The sequence below is a fragment of the Mustela nivalis genome, assembly GCF_964662115.1.
Source record: "Mustela nivalis genome assembly, chromosome: 5".
In the NCBI taxonomy this organism is placed as follows: Eukaryota; Metazoa; Chordata; class Mammalia; order Carnivora; family Mustelidae; genus Mustela; species Mustela nivalis.
This window is the reverse complement of record NC_139024.1, coordinates 155,084,288-155,105,992: the sequence shown is the minus strand read 5'-3', so window position 1 is coordinate 155,105,992 and position 21,705 is coordinate 155,084,288. Positions and strand designations below refer to the sequence as shown.

Below are 21,705 nucleotides of genomic sequence, written 5' to 3'. Positions count from 1 at the left end.
TCTTCATTTGTCAAACTTCTTACGCTGTCCTCTTATCCAAAGTTCTGGGGAAGGATGTTCTATCTTGTTTGTGTTCACCTGGCCCTTGCTCATGCTGGAGTGTTTCTGGATGTATTGTGTAATTCCAGATTGTGGCCTCACGGTTAATAAACTTTACTCAAGGAAATCTTGTCGGGGGGTTGAGGGATTATTCTTCCAGAGAGATTTTTGTGTTTGCTTCTAAGTACTACCAACCTGAGACCACTTTTATGGACTACGTAAATAGCATATATATGAAGCTAAAACTAAAGCCTGGGGACACCTGGGTGGCTCAGTTGGTTGAGCAGCTGCCTTCGGCTCAGGTCATGATCCCAGCATCCTGGGATTGAGTCCCACATCGGGCTCCTTGCTCTGCAGGGAGCCTGCTTCTCCCTCTGACTCTGCCTTCCACTCTGTCTGCTTGTGCTCGCTCTCGCTCTCTCTTTGACAAATAAATAAATAAAATCTTTTAAAATATATATAAATAAATAAATAAAATAAAAATAAAGCCTGTAGAACTCTGTAGTTATTCATTAGGAGGGTTTCTTGTTTGTTCTATTGTTTTGTCTGGTTTGTTTTGTTTTGTTTTTACCATCTAGAGTATAGGCCAAGAGAGAAAAGCTTTTTGTCTCTCTGAGCAGGTGAACAGATGTATTTTTTTCTAGTTTACGCATCAGAGTAGCTGTGGCTTGGTGTGACCAGCAATAAGAAGAGGACATTTTGTTGTAGGCACCTTAATTTTTATGTCAATAATCAATAAATTGAGAGTTATGAGCTCTCAATTCTCAACTGAGTTAGTAAATACAATTGGAAAGACACAACACTGTGGCTCTCTTACTGCATTATAGCTTTTGAATTTGGCTTGTAATTACTCCGTAATGCTGGTGATGTGGGACGGCCAGGGGAACGGAGTATGGAGTATGGTTTCCTCTGGGGTAAGGGTAGAATGTTGCTTCTATTTCTGTAGAGTGGATTTGTAAGTAAACTAGTTGAGCAGTTCAGTTCTGAGCAGCTTTATAAAAGTAACAGGACGATAACCGAGACGCCTTTGTCATCAATACGTGGGGTTGAACTGTGGTCTCAGCTCCTTGGGTCATTCTGAGCTGCAGTGGAGGGAACTCGAAGGAGGGACCCCTGGAGATGATGGCAGGAGTGCTCTGAGCTTTCCCTGCACTTGTCCTCAGAGGGGCCCACCTACCTGGTGTTAGTAATGGAGACAATTCCCTTTGGCCTGCTCTGGGCAGTGGACTTGGCCCTTGTTAAATGTTAGGGTTTTGTCAGCTGGTACCAAAGCCTCATCAGATGGGGGCACTGGAGAGACACCCTAGAGGAGAAGCATTTGCTTGCTGGACGTGGCTGTGCACTCCCCCCTTCCAATCCCCACTCCCTCCCAACCATACTCCAGGGCTACCCTGAGCCTCTCCAGCGAGATGTGGAGCAGCACGTCTCATGAACGTGGCTCTCTCAGGCCATCAGCAGAACTTTCCAGGTGGGGAGCTTTCCCTCATACCCTGGGGGCAGAGGGTGGAGGGCACTTGCCCTCTTACCCCAGGGCCTGCGTTTTCAGCCATTCTGGCAAGTGCCAAGTTCTTGAAGCTTCTCTGCAACCCAGTGAGCTCCACAGGCACCCTCCCTAGTAAGGCCCGGATCCCCGTGCTTGGTCTTTTCTCCAGCCCCAGGGGTGGCAGTGGGCCCTTCCCTTGTTAGGGTCTGGAGTCGACCACCCCTCAATTAGACAGAGAACACTCTCGATAATGCAAGTCACACAGCGAGGTTTATTTCCAGCTAGCTGGGGTCCAAGTATCCGCCCAGCGCAGCGGGTTTCAACAAGGACCCCGAGCATTCAAAGCCAAGGGTTTATATAGCATTTTCAAGGCACTTTTTCATAGCTACGTACATCTCTTGCATCCCACTTTGACAGTTTAACTTTGTTTAACCTTTTGCCACCCCAGCGTCACCCTAGCGGTTAAGTGAGATTTAGGTTTAGAAGAATTTTCACCTTAATTACATTTCCTTCTGCCTCAGCCTCCTACAGTTTTGTGGTGGGGAGGGCGACCTTTGGCCTCGAGGCACTGAGCCATTTGTCTCTGGAAATTGGGCCATTGAAGAGATGGCCTTTTTGTTGTAAATCACCAGGATATTTGCAAACCAAGGGAGACTCCTGTCTTGCAGGATTGCGATCTCTGCAAGTTAACTATTTGTTTTTCTTTAACGTTTGGTCCCTGTAGCGCCTTCACTTAACCGCCCTGGTAGTATATGATTAAGTTGTTTTCTTAGGGTTTAGCTACTTTCTCTTGTCTCAAGTCACGTATGCCCTGTGGGCTGGTTAGGGATGCTCAGTAAAATGGCTTCCCTGCCTTCAAGATGGCTATTCTTATACTAACCCATTCTTACACCCTATGCCCTTCCTCTGATACTTTGAGCTCTTACTTCTCACTAGCCACCCCCTCCTTTCTCCCGGGCGTTGAGAGAGTAATTCTTCATGTGAAACTTTCCTCATTCAGTTCACTGTGTGGTTTCTCTCTCTTGACTGGAGGGACTGATACAACCGTTGACTTGTACTTTTGCCTATTACCGGATATTGAACCTTTTGGATCAGAGGTTTGATGGGGTTTTGGAATATAGGTGAGGTTCAGTGGGGTGAAGTCCAGAGGCAACGGCCAAGAAAGAATTCTTGAGCTGTCTTTGGTGCAAAATGGTGGTTTATTGAAGCGCCGGGGACAGGACCCCAGCCAGAAACAGCTGCTGCCCCAGGGTTGTGAGGGGTGGCTGATGATATACTATGGGATTGGGGGAGGCAAGGAAAAGAGAGGTTTTCTTTTTTGTTTTTTAATTTATTTTTTATTTTCAGCATAACAGTATTCATTATTCTTGCACCACACCCAGTGCTCCTTGCAATCCGTACACTCTCTAATACCCACCACCTGGTACCCCGACCTCCCACCCCCCCCCCCCCGCCGCCCCTTCAAAACCCTCAGATTGTTTTTCAGAGTCCATAGTCTCTCATGGTTCATCAAAAGGACTTCCGTATGCTAAAGAGGACCTACAAGATACTGGAGGCTTTGCCATTGTCAAGTTAAGGTTCTTTTTCCCCTCTAGCAAGGTATTACCACTAAGATAGTTGGGAGATTCCTGAAAGACCATCACATATGTCCCACGGTGGGGGGGGGGGGGCAGTTGCAGGGGGTCAGCTTCTGCTTTGTCCTCAGCTTGCCTTCTGTTCTCTCCTCAGGTTGGCCTTACATGCTCATTATTTAATGTTCTCCCAGAGTTGGCATCAAATCTTTAATGTAGGAAATATATTGATCAATACTGATCAGTTTTAAGCATGTTCTTCATTAGGTTTGACCCTATTATTGTGTTTTCTACATAAATACAAATGAAATATATTTTTGTGTAATTTAGTTGTGATTCCATTTTCTCTTCATATCTTCCAGAACTTTTCTGCCTCTTTGCGGGGGGAAACCCCTCAGCCAACATACACACATGTATGTGTGAGAGAGAATACATGTGCTTAATTAAAGGAGCAAATGACTTTCATAAATGTGATCATTCTTAACTATCAAATTATGTCATTTCTTCTAATCCTAGGTTAATCCTCTTTTTTGTTTTTAAAGATTTTATTATTTATTTGAACGAAAGTGAGAGAGATTACAGAACGAGAAGGAGAAGCAGGCTCCCACTATACAGGGAGCCCAATACAGGGCTCCATCCGGGGACCCCAGGATAAACAGGACCTGAGTTGAAGGCAGATGCTTAACCGACTGAACCACACAGGTGTCCCTTAGGTTAAACCTCTTAAAAAGCTGTAGACCTTTCTTCCCATTACTACATATTTTTGTTATGTGTGCCCCAAATCTCTGTAACTTTTGGATGTGTGTGATAATTTATTGGGTATATGGATTACATTGTTCTATCTCATAGCCTCATGGTTAAAAAAAAAAAGTTCTTCGTGTTTGGTTGGGTTTTTTTTCTCACAGAAATGTCTTTGGCCACTTTGCTAAAATGGTCATTTCTGTTTTTTATGTCATTTTTTTTTAGGTGTTTGTATGCCAAGCAATAAATAAACTACTTAGAAAATTCCTTGACTAAATAAATCACAAAATGCGATTTATTTATTTATTTATATTATTTATTTGTTTGTTTGTTTCTAAATAAATCACAAAATGTTATCGATAGTGATTATGATATAAAGAGTTCATTTTGCATCTCATCTCTTCTGAAAACAGTATGATTTTTTGTCATCAAACACGATCTTGGACTTAAGGTTAAGATATCTTTTGCCCATATGTTATGAATACTATTAGTCTTGTTTCACTAAGTGCTTTTTTCTGTAACATAAGTAATAAGTAGGCACATATGACCTTTCAGCAAATTTTAAATTTAACACTTTCTGGGTCTTGGTTTTTCGGTTTTTGTTTTTTTAGCGCAAATGTCACATTTGATTTGGAAGCAAAAATCTATGTTAAAATTTATATTATTTTAATTTATGCTTTTAAAATTTAACAATAAATAGTATAATAAAAAAGGAACAACAGGATTGGGAAGGAGATATTTGATCATGACATTTTTGAGTTAGATGTAATTTTTGTGGTCTACTATTTGGAATTTCTATGTAAATTTAGTACATTATACATATATATCCAATTTGCTTTCTGGAAAAAATAGACTAGTTACCATCAAGTCAATATTAAAGTGCTTCATATTCAAAAATACAGCCCCTCTTCATTGAACAGTGGGCTTCAGGACATTGTATTGGAAGGCAATGAAATAAATGATTTATTTGTGTGCAACTTAAGATATAAAATGACTTCTGAAAATGAGAAGGGTGTTCTAAGGAACTATAACATTCACTTGAAAAAAAAATGAGAAAACACTTTTAGAAACAATTTGTTAAAGTAAAGCAACCCCAAAATTTATGAAAATCTTTCTACCAAATATTAGTAGTTAGCCTACATGTAATATTAGTTTCAGGTGGGTTGCCCGGGTGGCTCAGTCAGTTAAGCATCTGCCTTCTGCTCAGGTCATGATCCTGGGATCCTGGGATCGAGTCCCACATCAGGCTCCCTGCTCACCAGGGAGTCTCCTTCTCTGCCCCTCCCCTAGCTCATGTGCATTCTCTCCCTTTCTCTCTCAAATAAATCTTTTAAAAAAAAATGAGTTTCAGATGTGCAATATAGTGACTTGCCACTTGCATACAACACCCAGTGCTCATCACAACAAGTGCCCCCTCCTCCATCCCTATTATCTACTTAACCCATCCCTCCACCTCCCCTCTGGTAACCATCAGTTGTTCTCTAGAGTTAAACGTCTATTTCTTGGTTTGCCCCTCTTTTTTTTTCCCTATGCTCATTATGTTTTGTTTCTAAAATTCCACATGTGAGTGAAATCATATGGTGTTTGCCTTTGTCTGACTGACTTATTTCACTTAGCTTTATACACTCTAGCTTCATCCACGTCATTGTAAATGACAAGATTTTATTCTTTTTATGGCTGAGGAATATTCCATTGTACATCCATACCACATCTTCTTTATTCATTCGTCAGTCCGTTGACACTTGGGCTGTTTCCATAATTTGGCTGTTGTAGATAATGCTGCTGTAAGCATTGACGTGAATGTATTCCCTTCAAATTAGTATTTTTTTTTTTTTTATCCTTTGGGTAAATACCTCCTAGTGCAATTACAAGATGGTAGGGTAGTTCTATTTTTGGTTCTTGAACTGTTGGTGGGAATGCAGACTGATGAAGCCACTCTGGAAAACAGTATGGAGATTTCCCAAATGTTAGTTCTAAAAGAAGAATTGAGAAGTCTTTGTAGCTGCTGGTCTTACATATCAGTCCTACCCCTGCTCTGCTCCCTAATCACTTTCCTCTCAAACGAGATTATGTCAGAGAAACTACATATACCTTTAAGAAAAAACAATTTTGGATTTTTAATAAAATGGATTCTTTTTGACAGAGCAAAAATTGAAACCTCATTAAGGAAAAATATCAGTAATGTGGCATATATTAGGTGATCCTATATTCACTGTAGCCTTAGGGCCAAGTGTGATTAACTATAATCACAGTACTGTCTCCTGTGGTTTCATGATTCTTCTTAACCACTTGTAAGGTTTTGCTTTTTCTGTGCTTTGCCTTCTCTTCAAATCACTAACTAATCTTTTACTTTTTTTTAATAGGAAGTACATTTTATGTACATAAATCTAAGACCATTTAAATATAGATTCTTTCTCAAACTTCCAAGTTGATGACCAGTATATCAAAATTACAAGACAGAGTTGTTACATTCTAGAGCAAAACAGTCATATAATTCATTTGACCATTGTCTCAAAAGCCACATGCCAGAGCAAAATTAATTTTTATGGAGAAGAATAATGAATAAAACAAGAATAAGGACAACCTCTAGGTTCTCAATACTGTTGGTGATAAATCAAAAGGAGATATTTTGGTTGGGTATTATAAGTCCCCTGTTATACATTTCCCCATGTTAGTATATACTAAGTTTCTTGGAAGGTTACTCCTGACCAGGAGATACTTGGAGAAATTATATAGCCTTGGAGGTAAGGTGGTACTTGTCATGTAGCCAACTTCTAGTGTGGTAGTGTGGTAGCCAGCTTCTGAGATGGTGGCCCGCCTTTGACGACCAGGTTGTAATAGTAAGTCTTTTAGTCAGAGAGTGTCAGAATATAGCAACTGACTGATTCCCAGCAACAGCCTGCTATGTACCACCTTGTGGGGTACTCTGCCATGAGCCAGTTGAGCTGAAGGCTGAAAGTTGATGCACCTCCTTCTATTGCTGCTAATCCCATCACCCTATAAGCCCAGCTTCTTACATCACTGAAAGAAAAGCCCTAAAATAAGGTTCCCCATACAGCCACTATTACCTACATACTTATTTTTCCTTCTCGACCATTGTTTTGTTGTTATGATTCCAAAAGTACTTTGGTACAATACTTTGCTCTGTTACCGTAGGGTAGCTCCACAAATGCCCTAACCAAAAAGGATGCTGCTCAAGACCCTGTGGGGTGGGCTCACTTCCTACCTGCATCCTCTGTGCCATGGGCATCAGGAGTTCCTCTCTTGATGATAGTCTCAGTGAACAGCTTTGGGATGCCCTTGTCCTTCCAAATCAAAGATTGTTTTTATAGAGTACTCTGAACTTATAAAAGTTGGGATAAATGGAAGTATCTCTTCATATTGTCAGTATTTTGCTGGGAATCAGGCAGTTGCTATGTTCTGACGCTTTCTGTTTAGAAGAAGCTGCTGTATCTATTGTGACCTGATTGCCAAAGGAGCACCGCCATCTTGGAAGCTGGCTACCACACTAGGTATACAGGTAAGTCATGGGAAAGTGTGATATTGTCTTAGAGTTGACCAGGTTACATGCTTTACTTAATAATTGTGTCTAATGAATAGATAAGGAAGATGTGGCCCATATACGCTATTCAGAAAGGATGAATACCCAACTTTTGTAGCAACATGGACGGGACTGAAAGAGATTACGCTGAGTGAAATCAGTCAAGCAGACAGAGTCAATTATCATATGGTTTCACTTATTTGTGGAGCATAACGAATAGCATGGAGGACATGGGGAGTTAGAGAGGAGAAGGGAGTTGCAGGAAATTAGAAGGGGAGGTGAACCATGAGAGACTATGGACTCTAAAAAACATTTAATCTAAGGGGTTTGAATTGGTGGGTGGGTGGGAGGTTGGGGTACCAGGTGGTGGGTATTAGAGAGGGCACGGATTGCATGGAGCACTGGGTGTGGTGAAAAAATAATAAATACTGTTATGCCAAAAATAAAAATAAATTAAAAAAAATAATTGTGTCTAATATTCTGCAACGGGACATATGGTAGTGACAAGGACTGTTTTTTGCAGGTTCATTGACAACAATATAAATGTTATTTCACTATTAAATATATGACACTTGGGTTTTTTTAGTCCATTCAATATTTTTTAGAATTTATCCCATTATCCCCAGTTTATTAAGGGTTTTTAACTTTAAAGTAGTTAGAGCAAGCACTGCCAAATGTATTTTTAGTAACCATTGTTAGGAATTTAGTGCTGTAGCAGTATTGATTCACTAAAGTCAGTGAATCATCTTTATGGATATACTAGTATTGAATCATCCTTGTGTTCTGGGAGGAACCCCAGGAGGCAGTTCTCAAGACCTCCAGCTGCCGATAAGCTACTTAAAGATCATCAGAAACCAAAGTGTTCTCGAAACAGCTAAGTTTCCAGAATACATGCTGTGATTAACTGTCTTCCTTGTTTATAATGGCTGTGATTCACACAGTTCCTTTGATAAGACCTGATGCATCTTTTTGTTGAATTTATTATTTGCAGATGTGATAAACACTTGAGTTTACCAGGTTGATTACATTAATTGTACTTATTTTTAGGGCTGCAAAATGTGCTCATGAGTGATTCCCTCTGTCTTTAAGTCAAACATGTGAATTTATTTCCAGGCATGTTTTTTAGCTCTGCCAAAGCAGTCTTGTGCAAAGGCACTGTTTCTGGAAAGCCTCTGAGGATTTGTTAGCTGGAATAGGTATGGGAGTGATAGTTTCTCTAATAAAAGGAGCTCTAAGGAGAAAAACCAGTTAAATGCCTCCATGACGCCCATGCATTTTGGTTTTAAAGATTTTTCAGCCACAGGAGCAGAGTATTGTGAACCCTGAGTCAGTCCCTTCTGGAAAGAGGCCATATTATCTCTTTTTGCTACTTAAATGATTGTTATTCCATAGGTCTGAGATACAAGGATTTGGAGCCTGGAGAAAATCCTTCAACTTAGGAAAGTCTGTAACAGGAATAATAAGCAGATTTTATTTCCTCTCTGTTTTCTCTAGTGCAGGGAAAAGAAGTTCTTCCCATGATCTGGCCTCTCTCAGGAATCGTATTGGGATTTGAAGCCAAAGAAAAAGTGAGTGTTAAAAGTATTCTTTTGCCTCTCCTTGTTCTTTCTTGTGTGTTTCACTTAGGGGCCACTCTCAAATGTATGGTTTTGTGAACTTTAAAAGTAAAACAGCCAGTTATTTTACTGGAGAAATGGATTTATTTGGGAATAGCAGAGGAATTACAATTTGGGACACACAAGCTCTGGCAAACCATAGGCAAGTCCGGAGATCAAAGGAAAGGAACATTACTGGGTAGAGAAAAAGAAGAGGTTGGAAGGGGTTACTTTAAAGGAAAGAAAGCCCACTGGAGGAAAGTTAGAGTTCAGGGTGGTGACAGCATCTCACTGGCTGAGTTGTGGTATTTTCTTATTGGCTGAACTTGTTGCTGGGCAAGGAGAAGGTCTTCCTTCCCCCTATCCCAGTAGTAAAGTATGCTTCTTCCTGTTGGGAATGCAGTGGAGCAGAAGAAACAAAACATCAGAGTTCCCACTTATGGCCTCCTGATTCCATTTTTAAATGAGGTTTCCTTTACTCAGTTTCATCGTTTAGACATACATCATTTTATCCTGCTTCACTTTATTCTACTTCACAGATACTGTGGTTCGTTTTGTTTTGTTTTGTTTTGTTTCTTACAAATTTAAGGTTTGTGGCAACCCTGTGTGGAGCATGTCTATTGGTGCCATTTTTCTATTAGCATTTACTCACTTTGTATCTCCATTTTGGTAATTTTTGCAATATTTCAAACATTTTCTTTATCATATATTCATTATGGTGATCTGTGATTAGTGATTGCAACTTGCTGGAGGCTTAGATAATGGCTAGAATTTTTTAGAAATATTTTTGAATTAAGGTACATTCATGGGGGGGGGGGGTTAGCCATAATGCCACCTATTAGAAAAGAAAAGTTTCCCTTAAAATTTCCATATTTTCCTTCCTCTTCATCCAACTACCTCAGCATTCTTCTAATGTTAGCTTGGAGATCAAAGCAAGAGTCATTTCTTTTTTCTTAACACCCAGTGTAGGAAAATCAGTCATAGCCTGAGACTCTGTGTGAGTACTTTCTGCTTCAGCCATTTACTTTAAAGTTTTGATTGGGTTCAATGTACCAGATTCCTCTCTCTCCCACTCTGATTTTCACCTCTCTTTGAATGAAATGTAAGGGTGAAGAGCAAAGACTCAGCATTATTGCTACAAAAGAGGAGGGACAGAATTAAGGGCAGATGCACAATTTTCTGTTATGGTAGCACATGGTGGGTGAAACTTCTCATGGGCAGAGTTAGTTTTGGCTTTGATTTGTCAGATACAGTCTCTTGCAAGTGACAGAAGTCAAACTGAATAGTATTTTTTAAAAGAAGGGCCAAAAGCAAAGGGGAGACTTAGTGCTAAGTAGTCTGTGGCAGCTCAAAATTTAAGGGCCTTTGGAACACAGCGGCTGAGATTGGGTGTCAAGGCTGCTCTCTCTCTCCTTCACCCCAGACGTCCCAAACCCATTTTTCTTGTTCCCTTTCATTTCAGTTTTCAATCTTTTCTGAGAGCCAGGAGACCTTCCTCAGCAGCTTCAGAGCCTTATTCACAACTTCTTAAAAGAAAGAAAAAGTGTGTTCAAGGGGCAGAGCTGAAAATCTCAGGAAGTTCTTTCATTAGATCAGCTCAGACTGTGTTTCCACCTTTGGGGTAACTGTGACCCAGGACCCCGGACAGTAGTTCCACTGGCTGTAAGGTTGGGGGATGGGCACTTCTCTTTTGGCACTGACTGTCCCAGAGTTTTTCAACTCAGTGCCCTACCCTGCATTGAAATCAACTTAGTGGGCACCTAGAGTTGTTTTTTGTTTTTGTTTTTGTTTTAAATGGGAAAGGTTAGAATAGGATTTAAAAATCTAATGACAATCGAAGTTTCAAGTAAAACCCTTTCTCGCAGAGTAACTTACAGGAAACTTATCAAGAAAACATAATTAAGTGGGTTGATTTATGGAAATATATATGGTTCTGGCCACAGCTCACTCTCTGAAATTGGGTAGACACCTTTGAAAAAGAGACTTTGATGTTTGCTTTGCTATTGTGTCCTTTCCCAGGAGTGCATATTACTCGTTGGGCTTTTACTAAATGAAGACTTGGGTCGCACTTGCCTCTGTGGTGGTGGCCCTTGGTGTTGCTGGATGATGGACTGACTGCCCGCCCTGCCCAGCGCTGGGCTCGCAGCTCCCAGGTCGGCCAGCTTGTGAGTCCACCTTCGCCCCCACGGGTTCGCCGCTTGCCAGCCCCGGAGGAAACACGGTGCATCTGCTCTCAGCCTGCCCTACTTGCTTCTTCCCACCTTCAAAAACAGGGAACAGAAATAAGAGCACTTCAGGCACAACTAAAGGGAAGGATCCTCCGGCCACTGCACTGGGGCATGTTCTGATTGGCTGAGGTCATCTAGGCAACTGTCCAACCGGAGAGTGGAACGGGGCTGTTTGGCTTTGACCTACAGTCTGTTATTACCGTTCGTCCAATCAGACATGACTATGTCAAACTTATTTGAATACACGGACTGTAAAGGAGCCCCTTACTCCAAGTCCCGGAAAGCCATCAGTCTTTGTTAGAGACCGAGTCATGTTCCTGTGGTTGATCGTCTAAGGGGTTTTCCTGAGTCTCTAGGGAAGGCGGTGAGACTGTGAGGACGTAAACAGGAGTTTTGTTGTTGGGCGAGGTGGTAAAGCAGCGTGGTCCTGAAGTTCAGCAATGGTCCTGGGCCTTGTTTCTCCTGGGGAACCTGGGCGATTGGTGGAGACGCGCTTCTTCTGCGGTCCTGCGGACCTGTTGGGCAGTCTCACTGGAAGCAGAGGCTTTCTTCAGACCTTGAAGTTTTCATCAGATGGCTATTTCCTGTGTGATGTCCACCAAGGACACCAGCTGGAAGTGAGCATTAATATACACTCAATAATTCGGTTTTGAAATGTCCTGTAAATGAAATCCTACCGTATTTTTACTCTGCAGAATTCCGCAGAGGTACGTTCAGGTCGTTGCATGTGTCAGTAGCTCTTCCTTTTTGTTGCTCCATAGTATTCCGTGGTAGGGATAAATAACAGCTGTTTAACATTCACCTTTTAAAGGACATCCTAGCTTTTCCAACTATTACGGATTAAACAAAAATAAACCACCAAAACCCTGCTGTGAACACAGAGGTCTTTGTGTAAACGTCAGTTTTCATTTCACTGGGATGAGTGCTCTGTACCGGGAGTATGGGATCATATGGTAATACCTTTCGCATTTTAAGAAATTCCTTTCGTAATTTAAGACACTGCCAAGAAATTTGCCAAAGTGACCATAACATTTTTTCTCACTAGCAATGTATGAGACATGGAATTTCTCTACATTTATGCCAGCAATCAATGTCACTATTCTTTATTTTAGTTGCCTCATAGGTATATATTGATATCTCATCAGAGTCTTAATTTGCATATCTCTAGTGGTTATTAATGTTAATGTTTATTAATTTCTGTGAAATGTCCCTTAGTGATTTTGCCCATTTTTTAAATGGGATAGTTTTTGGTTTTGTTTGTTTGTTTTTTACTATTGAGCTTGGAAAAGTTTTTATATATTCTAAATGTAGATTTGTCATATTTATAGTTTGCAGATATATTCTGTATGTCTATAGCTTGTCGTTTTAATTTTTACAGGACTCTCAAAAAACAAACAGTTTTGCTTTTGATGACATTTACCAATTTTTTTTCTCTCCTGGATGGTTTTGGTTTCATGTTTAAGAACTTTTTGTGTAGCTCTAGATCCCAAAGATTTGTCTTCCTTTCTAAAAGGTTCATGGTTTTACATTTTATAGTTGAATCTACCATCAGGTTTAAGCGAATTTTTGTGAAAGGTGTGAGGCTTAGGTTGAGTTTCCTACTTTTGCCTATTGGTCTGGCATCGTTTGTTTAAAACGTTATTCTTCCTCCCTTAAATTTCTTTATCCTCAGTGTCAAAAGCTAGGTAGCCCTACTTGTGTGGGACTATTTGTGGGTTCTCTGTTTTGGTCCATTAATCTATTTATCTATCCTTTTCCTATTACCACACAGTCTTGATCACCACAATATATAATAACCTTTGAACCTGGGAAGAGGGATTCCTCCCACTTTATTCTTTCTTTTCAAAACTCTTTGATATTATAGTTCTTTTACATTTCAGTTATTAAGTTTTAGGAGTTTTGGTTTTGGTTTTTTGTTTTGTTTTGTTTTGTAGGGTCTTTGTGATTTTCCACATGGACAATCCCATCATCTTCAAATAAGAGCTTTATTTATTCTTTTCAAATCCATGTGCCTTTAATTTCTTTTGTGCTCTATGAAAGACTTCAGAAGTTGAATGTAATGGTGATAATGAATATCTTTGCCTTGTTCCTGATCTTATGGGGAAGCACTGACTCTCTTTTCATTAATATGATGTTATCTGTTGGATACTTGTAGAGGTCCTTTATCACACTCAGAAAATTCTATTACTACTCTGTTGAGAGTTTTTAGTCAGGAAAGGATAGTGAATTTTGTCAAACATTTTCTCTGCATTCATTACTATGGTTATAGTGTTCTTCTTTATACCGTCAATATGGTAGATTACATTAATTTTGAATATTGAGCCTGTCTTGCATTCCTTGATCTTTATACACTGTTGGACTTGTTTGCTATTATTGTTTCTTTCCTATGTTCATAGGGATATTGATTTGTAGTTTTATTTTATACTGTTTTTATATGATTTTAGTATTGAGCTAATTTTAGAATCATAAATTGAGTTGGGAATTATTTTTTCTTTAATTTTTCTGGAAGAGATTGTATAAAAATCAGTGCTTTTCTTCTTTAAACATTTGGTAGAATTCTTTATTAAAACCATCTAGGTCTATAGATCTTATCTGAGTGAAGGTTTTTGTTATTATTTCCATTTCTTTAAATTTATAAGAATATTCCATTTTTCTAATTTGTCTTGGATGAATTCTTCTAGTTTGTGGTTGCCTGCAGTATTCCCTTATTATCATTTTATTTTTTTTAAAGATTTTATTTTATTTATTTATTTGACAGAGAGAAATCACAAGTAGATAGAGAAGCAGGCAGAGAGAGAGAGAGAGAGAGAGGGAAGCAGGCTCCCTGCTGAGCAGAGAGCCTGATGCGGGACTCGATCCCAGGACCCTGAGATCATGACCTGAGCCGAAGGCAGCGGCTTCACCCACTGAGCCACCCAGGCGCCCCCCTTATTATCATTTTAATGATCTGTTATATACCCGTTTTATTTCTGAGATTTGTAATTTCTCTCTTTTATTGTCAGTCTTGATAGAGTTTCTCAATTGTATTGATTTTTTTAAAAAACATTGTTGCCATGGTTTTTCTATTTTTTTTTTTTTTTGGTTTGTTTTTAATCTCATTGAGTTCTCTCTCTCTCTCTCTCTCTTTTTTTTTTTTTTTGATTGATTGATTTTAAAGAGAGAGCAAGAGCAGGAGGGACAGAGGGAGAGGGAGAGAAAAACTCAAGCAGACTCCGTGCTGAGCATGGAGCCCAGCTCGGGACTGGATCTCTTTGACTCTTGAGATTACGACCTGAGCTAAAACCAAGAGTCAGATGCTTAACTGACTGTGCCACTCAGGTGCCCTCCCTGAGTTCTTTTCTTATCTTTCTTTCTTCTTGCATTGAACTTATTTTGCTCTTCTTTTTCTATACCTTTATGTGGAAGTTTGTAGTAATGATTTGAGAACTTTCTCCTCTTCCAATATGACCATTTAGTGCTAGATTTCCCTCTCAGTATGACTTCAACTGCATCTTATAAAATTTTTTTTAATTAATTAATTTATTTATTTGACAGGATGAGGGACACAAGCAAGGGGAGTAGGAGAGGGAGAAGCAGGCTTTCCGCTTAGCAGAGAGCCCAATATGGGGCTCGATCCCAGGACCCTGGAATCATGACCTGAGCCAAAGGCAGATGCTTAACAACTGAGCCACCCAGGTGCCCCCCAAAATTTTTTAAGTAAACTTTATTTTGAGATATTGTAGATTCACATGCAATTGTAAAAAATATTACAGAAACCGTGTAGCATTTACTCAGTTTCCCCAAAATGTACATCTTGCAAAACTTGGTACAGTATCACCACCAGGATGTTGACATTGAGATAATCAACATGGCAATCTGTAATGGCAGGGATCCCTCATATTTCCTTTTTATAGCACAGACACTTCTCTGTCACCCACACTCCTCTTGGGCCACTAATACAGTTTCTGTTTCTTTATGTCATTTCAAGAATGTTATGTAAAATGAATTATATAGTAGGTAATCTTTTGGAGTTTTGTTTTTTAAAGAATAGACTTTGTGGGCATCTGGGTGGCTCAGTTGTTAAGCATCTGCCTTCCACTCAGGTCATGATCTCAGGGTCCTGGGATGGAGTCTCGCATTCACCTCCTTGCTGTGGGGAGTCTGCTTCTCCCACTATCCCTCCCCTCTCATGATCTCTCTCTCACACACTCTCTCAAATAAATAAATCTTTTAAAAAAATTAAAAATGGACTTTATTTTTAAAGGCAGTTTCAAGTTGACAGAAAAATTGAGTAGAAAGTGCATATACCGGGGCGCCTGGGTGGCTCAGTGGATTAAAGCCTCTGCCTTCGGCTCAGGTCATGATCTCCGGGTCCTGGGATCAAGCCCCGCATTGGGCTCTCTGCTCAGTGGGGAGCCTGCTTCCTCCTCTCTCTCTGCCTGCCTCTCTGCCTACTTGTGATCTGTCAAATAAATGAATAAAATCTTTAAAAAAAAAAAGTGCATATACCTAATATACTTCCTCTGCCACTGTGTTAGTGTGGCACATTTTTTACAATTAATGATTCTCTATTGGTATATTATTATTCATGAAAATCCATAATTTACATTAGCATTCACTCTGTGTTGTGCTGTTAGTTCTGTGGGTTTTGACTACTGCATAATGTCATGTACCCACCATATAGTATTACAGAGAATGGTTTCCTTGTCCTAAAGGTCCTCCATGCTTCATCTCTTCCACCAAATCCTGACAACCACTGGTCTTTCTTACTGTTCTTATAGTTTTGCCTTTCCCAGGATGTTAATAGACTAATGTAGTACATCGTCTTTTCAGACCGGCTCCTTCACTTAGCAGTATGCTTTGAAGATTCCTGCTACCTTTTCATGGCTTGATAGCTCATTTCTTTTTATCACTGAATAAAACTTCCTTGTATGGATGTACCATAGTTTATTTATCCAGTCATCTATTGAACTGAATTGTGAATAAAACTGCTATAAACATTTGGGAGGTATACATACACATACACACACACACACACACACATAATCTTAGATAGATATATCACAATTGCTGGATCAAATATTAAGCTAATGTTTACTTTTATAACCAACTGTGTTTTTCAAAGTGGCTGTCCCATTTTTCACTACAACCGGCACTGTAATGTTGTACCGTTACTTCAGCTCCTAGCCAGCATTTGGTGGTGTCAGTGTTTTGGATTTTGGTCATTGGGGTCAGTGTATAATGGCATCTCATTGTGGTTTTAATTTTAAATTACCTAATGACATATGATATTGAACACCTTTTCATGTGCTTATTTGCCATCTGTATATCTTTTTTGGTGAAATCCATTTATGTTTTCATCCATTTTCTAAATGGATTGTTGACTAGTTTCTTACTGTTAAGTTTTGGGAGTTCTTTATATATCCTAAGTACTAGTTCTTTGTAAAATATGTGCTTTGCAGCTATTTTCTTTGAGTCTATAGCTTGTCTTTGCATTCTCTTAAAAGAGAATATTAGTTTCTTATGGCTGCTATAACAAACACAAACTGGGGGTTTAAAACAGAAGTTTATTCTTGTATATTTCTGGCAGGAAGAAGTCAAATTCAAGTGTAACAGAACTGGTTCCTTCTGGGTGCTTAGGGAGAGAATCTGTCCCATGCTTCCCTCCTCTTTTCTGGTGGCTTCCAGGAATCTTTAGTGTCCCTTGGCTTGTAGCCATATCACTTCTAACAACTGCCTTCGACTTTCACATGATCTTCCCTTCTCTGTGTCTTCTCTTTGGTTTCTTATAACCAGTTATTACTGGATTTAGGCCCCACCTGGGCCCTTAAGATAATACAAGATCCTAAATTGCCCAGAAAGAACACAGACAGCAGCCTAGAATCTAAGCAGAACCTGAATGGCTGCGATTAAGGAAAATCAAAAGAAAGGTGTTAGGAATAAAATTACTTATATCATGTAGGATTTAATTTGTCTGTGATAACAAAGGGAGAGGAGATTCATCTGGGGAATCCCAAATTTTCCTGCTAGATTTTAAAGAGAAAATGGTCAGAGATCTAATAATATTGTTATATTCCAGTGAAGGCAACAAATTTGGTTCTTATTTCCAGCATTGTGTTATTTGGGTGCCATTCTTATATGATGGTCATATATTATTGGTTGATTAACATACTGGTGAGTTTAGTTGGACTGTGTAAGAATGTATATTTAAGATGGGAAGGTAGTCACATTTCAGTTTTATTTCTACTAGGTAGAATGTTCAATGTGGTCCAGTTCTGATAAATTTCAGGATTTTAGAGGACTCATGGGGCAAGAGATGAAACCATAAGTGACAGACCAGCCTATCTCACTGCCCTCTTATGGATTCTTGGAGCAGAGGGTGGAATTGGGTTAATGACCTCAAGTTGCTGAGTCACAATGTTCTGATAATCCACAAAGGCTCAAAAGACCAATCATACCCCTTGTTTGGTGCTAAGTTTGTTGCTGTCACAACAGCCCTAATCTAAGTTTGCTCCTTTGCCAAGGAGAGGCACTTCTGCCCCCAAGAGCCTGCCAGATGGCTACTCTGTGTCCTCTGGAGGGCGAAAACAGTTCCGTTGGAAAAGTCACTGCACGTTAAGGCAAACTGCTTCAGAGGTCTCGGTCACCATTAACTAGATAGTTTTCCACGTCCTGTTAAAAAGAGTTGTGGTCAACTAAATCCTTATTTATTGCAGGTGAATCCATTACTGTTCTTCGTTAACTTTTTTGTAAATCTAAGCTCTTTCTCAGAAAATGTGAGTGGCTCTGGAAAGAGCTTTTGGTTCAGTTTGGGTTTGTTTTCACTCGCGAAGCTTTACTGCTTCTGAGGTATTACTTGGACTGGACTTTATGAGGGTGGCTCTCGGTCTTCTTGGGCAGCAGCACGGCCTGGATGTTGGGCAGCACGCCGCCCTGCGCGATGGTGACGCGGCCCAGCAGCTTGTTGAGCTCCTCGTCGTTGCGGATGGCCAGCTGCAGGTGGCGCGGGATGATGCGCGTCTTCTTGTTGTCGCGCGCCGCGTTGCCCGCCAGCTCCAGGATCTCGGCCGTCAGGTACTCGAGCACGGCCGCCAGGTACACGGGCGCGCCGGCCCCGACCCGCTCCGAGTAGTTGCCCTTGCGGAGCAGGCGGTGCACGCGGCCCACCGGGAACTGCAGACCCGCCCGCGACGAGCGCGTCTTGGCCTTGGCGCGCGCCTTGCCGCCCTGCTTGCCTCCACCTGTCATTGCTTACGAACACCTGTGTGATAACGGAGGGAATTTCCGTTAGGCCAGGCACCAGGCCCATTTATCTGATTGGCTATTCGTCTACCAATGAGAGGATGTTCCTGGAATCACCAAATTTAAAAACACGCCACTACCCATTGACCAATCGGATGCTGGCCGCCCAACGCGTCATTGGGCTCTGCGCCTATAAATACCACACTTGGCTTCTCCAAGTGCCAGTTGTTGGCCACATTGGAGCTGTTTACCAGCCATGCCAGAGCTGACTTCGAAGGGCACTACCATTTCCAAGAAAGGTTTCAAGAAAGCAGTAACAAAAACTCAGAGAAAAGAAGGGAAAAAGCGTAAGAGATGCCGCAAAGAGAGCTATTCCATTTACATCTATAAGGTGCTGAAGCAGGTGCACCCCGACACGGGCATCTCGTCCAAGGCCATGGGCATCATGAACTCGTTCGTCAACGACATCTTCGAGCGCATCGCGGGCGAGGCGTCCCGCCTGGCGCACTACAACAAGCGCTCGACCATCACGTCCAGGGAGATCCAGACGGCCGTGCGCCTGCTGCTGCCCGGGGAGCTGGCCAAGCACGCCGTGTCCGAGGGCACCAAGGCCGTCACCAAGTACACCAGCTCCAAGTAAAATGACTCCAGTCACTAGACAAGCTTTAGAACCCAAAGGCTCTTTTAAGAGCCACCCACACTTTCCAAAAGACTGTAGGCTCGTCTTAGTTGTAATGTATGTGGGTAGGTGTTCTGACTTGGAAACTGCTGGTGTAACAAGCAAATAGATTTCTTGGTCCATTTTTCCAAGTTCACTTTGCTCACACAATATCTTTTGAGAAATAATGAGGTCTCACTGGAGTGATTGCATGACTATCTTAGTACTAAACACCTAACTGGATTCTTTATGCATTTACAGCATTTTCAGTGAGACTTTATATCTAGGTGAAGAAATTCAGAGAAGGGAATCCTTTGAACAGAAAAAAATTCCAGTAATCCCGTGTCCTCAGGGAGATCCTTCCATGGGCCATGAGAGCCATAAGGAATATGGCTTCCCTTTATTTAAAAAATATTAGTTTTAAGTACTTTGTATCAGATAACAGTGAAAGCCTGGAGCTGTGGACAGACTTTACAGACCTTAAGACTGTCTAGTATGGGAGCATTAGTTACAGCTGTTTTGCTTCCTCTTTACATTGGCTATGATGTGTGAAAAAATTCTTTGTGTCAGGCTAGCTGCCCATAAGCTGCTGATATTTGAAGCCCAAAGCCCAGAATTTCTTGGTCTGATTTTATCCGAACATTTATTGTGGTTTCTAAACTGGGCTATATATCAAGAGCAGGTTGACAGGAATGTGGACACTTTGCCCTGCCAAATAATTCACACTGGAGCCCAATAATTGGCTAACCCCAATCAACTGGCAAACGAGGAACATTAATGAATTCACTCTTTTTTTGCATCATTTATTACAAGTTATAATAGGGCCACTTGTTTTTTATATTGTGATTGGATCATTAAATTGTGCTTGTACCATGTACTTCTGGGCTCAATACCATGATGTTTCAAATCGGGTCATACAGAATTTATCAAAATAGGATGTCCGGTAATCACAGCAGAGGACTTTAGGTACAAAATCTAATCTGCCATAATTATCTGGACTCTTCTGAGAGAGCCCACAAGCATTTTTAAAAATCAGTGAAAAAGGCCATGGAAATTGACAAAAAAAAAAAAAAAAAAAAGGACTCAAATTATTATGACTACTTCCCAGAAACCTGTGGTTCAGCTAGAATCCTCAGTTTGACTCTTAATTTTTAGTTTCTTCCTTTTCTAGAAAGATGTAATATATATACATCTTCTTTATAAGAAATAAAAATAAAAAAACAAACTGAAATGCCATTTAGTTGAATATGTATAGTAAAAATTCATAGGAAAAAAGTGTCACACGCCCTTGCAGAACCTCTGAATGCCTTAGCCAGGAGTCCTTGAAGGAGGTAATAGATGGAACCTCTATGCCACATTGTATGGGAAGGGGGCATCATCTCCACTCAGGGGTCCCAGCTGCCCTAATAAGACCTTATAAAACAGCAGATATCTGCACAGCTCCCAAATCCTGATCAACTCGAGTTGAGGAGTTTTGATTTTCAGGCTGGTTCTTTCCCTTAGCAGCATGTATTTAAGATTTACCCATTTTTGTTATGTGGATTACTATCTTGGTTCTTTTTATCACTGAATAACTCTATTGTATGGATAGACCAACTGTGCTTGGTCTAAAAATCTATGGTAGACTCACAGATCTCTATCTGCAGTCTAGGGCTCTCCTTGAATTCCATTTACATATTTCAAGGGATCTTCGTTGCTTCCACTTTTTAGCCATTGTAAGTAAAGTTGTAAGTATTTGTGTGCAGGTTTTATGTTGACATAACTTTTGAAACAGTTGGGTAAAAATTACCAGGAGCACAATTGCTGGGCTGTATGTTTTGCTTTATAAGGAACTGTTAAACTGTCTTCCAAAGCAGCTGTGCCGCTCAGCATTCTCACAAGCAGGGACTGAATGAGAATTCTTGTTGTTCCAAACCCTCATCAGTATTTGGCAATGTCATGTTTTGGATTTAGCCATTCTAATAATAGGTGTGTGTAATAGCTCATTGTTTTTAATTTGCATTTCCCTAATAACCGTTATGTTGAGGATCTTTTGAAATGCTTATTTACCATCTGTAGATCTTTTTGGTGAGATGTCTGTCCAGATCTTTTGCCTATTTTTTAATTGGGTTGATTTTCTTGCTGTTGAGTTTCAGGCATTTCTTAAAATATAGTCTAGGTACAAGTCCTTTATCATATAGATGATTTGCAAATATTTTCTCCATCTGCGGTCTGTCTTTCCATTCTCTTACGCAGGCATACATTTTTAATTTCAAAAAGCCCAACAGAAATATAATGCAAGACACAAACATTGGCCATATATGTCACTTTAAACTTTCCAGCAGCCACATTTAAAGTAGAAAAAGGAAATTCGTTAAATTATGTTTAATCAAATATTTTAGTTAATCCAATATACCAAAAATGTATAATTTCAGCATGTAATAAAGATAAAATTATGATAATTTTCATTTTAAAGAATTAGATTTATGAAATCCAATGTGTATTTTATACTTATAGCATGTCTTAGTTCAGACTTGCAACATTTCAAGTGCTCAGTAACTACGTATGGCTAGTGACTAGCATATTGGACACTAAACTCACTCTACGTAGCCTAGACCACACCCCTTGCTCTAAACACCTATGGCAGAC

At 40.3% G+C, this 21,705-nt stretch overlaps 1 protein-coding gene and 2 pseudogenes across 4 annotated transcripts in view; 2 read left to right on the top strand and 1 right to left on the bottom strand.

The window, feature by feature from the left end:
* Positions 1–12,062, top strand: part of SLC17A1 (solute carrier family 17 member 1) — a 79,842-nt gene extending 67,780 nt beyond the window's left edge. Inside the window, exons 13-14 of one of the 2 annotated variants that reach the window (XM_082731505.1) lie at positions 8,870–8,943; positions 10,990–12,062. In XM_082731505.1, the coding sequence (XP_082587631.1) occupies positions 8,870–8,943; positions 10,990–11,085 (170 nt within the window). In that variant the 3' untranslated portion in view covers positions 11,086–12,062. Of the gene's footprint in view, positions 1–8,869; positions 8,944–10,989 lie in introns of those variants that run through there. The other variant, XM_082731509.1, reaches the window with a different exon arrangement.
* Positions 12,063–18,014: 5,952 nt separating this feature from the next.
* On the bottom strand, positions 18,015–18,425 carry LOC309864086 (histone H2A type 1-H pseudogene; annotated as a pseudogene). The gene has a single exon. The product of its transcript is annotated as a histone H2A type 1-H pseudogene (transcript).
* Positions 18,426–18,656: 231 nt separating this feature from the next.
* Positions 18,657–19,097, top strand: LOC309864028 (histone H2B type 1-A pseudogene; annotated as a pseudogene). The gene has a single exon. The product of its transcript is annotated as a histone H2B type 1-A pseudogene (transcript).
* The last annotated feature ends 2,608 nt before the right edge of the window (positions 19,098–21,705 follow it).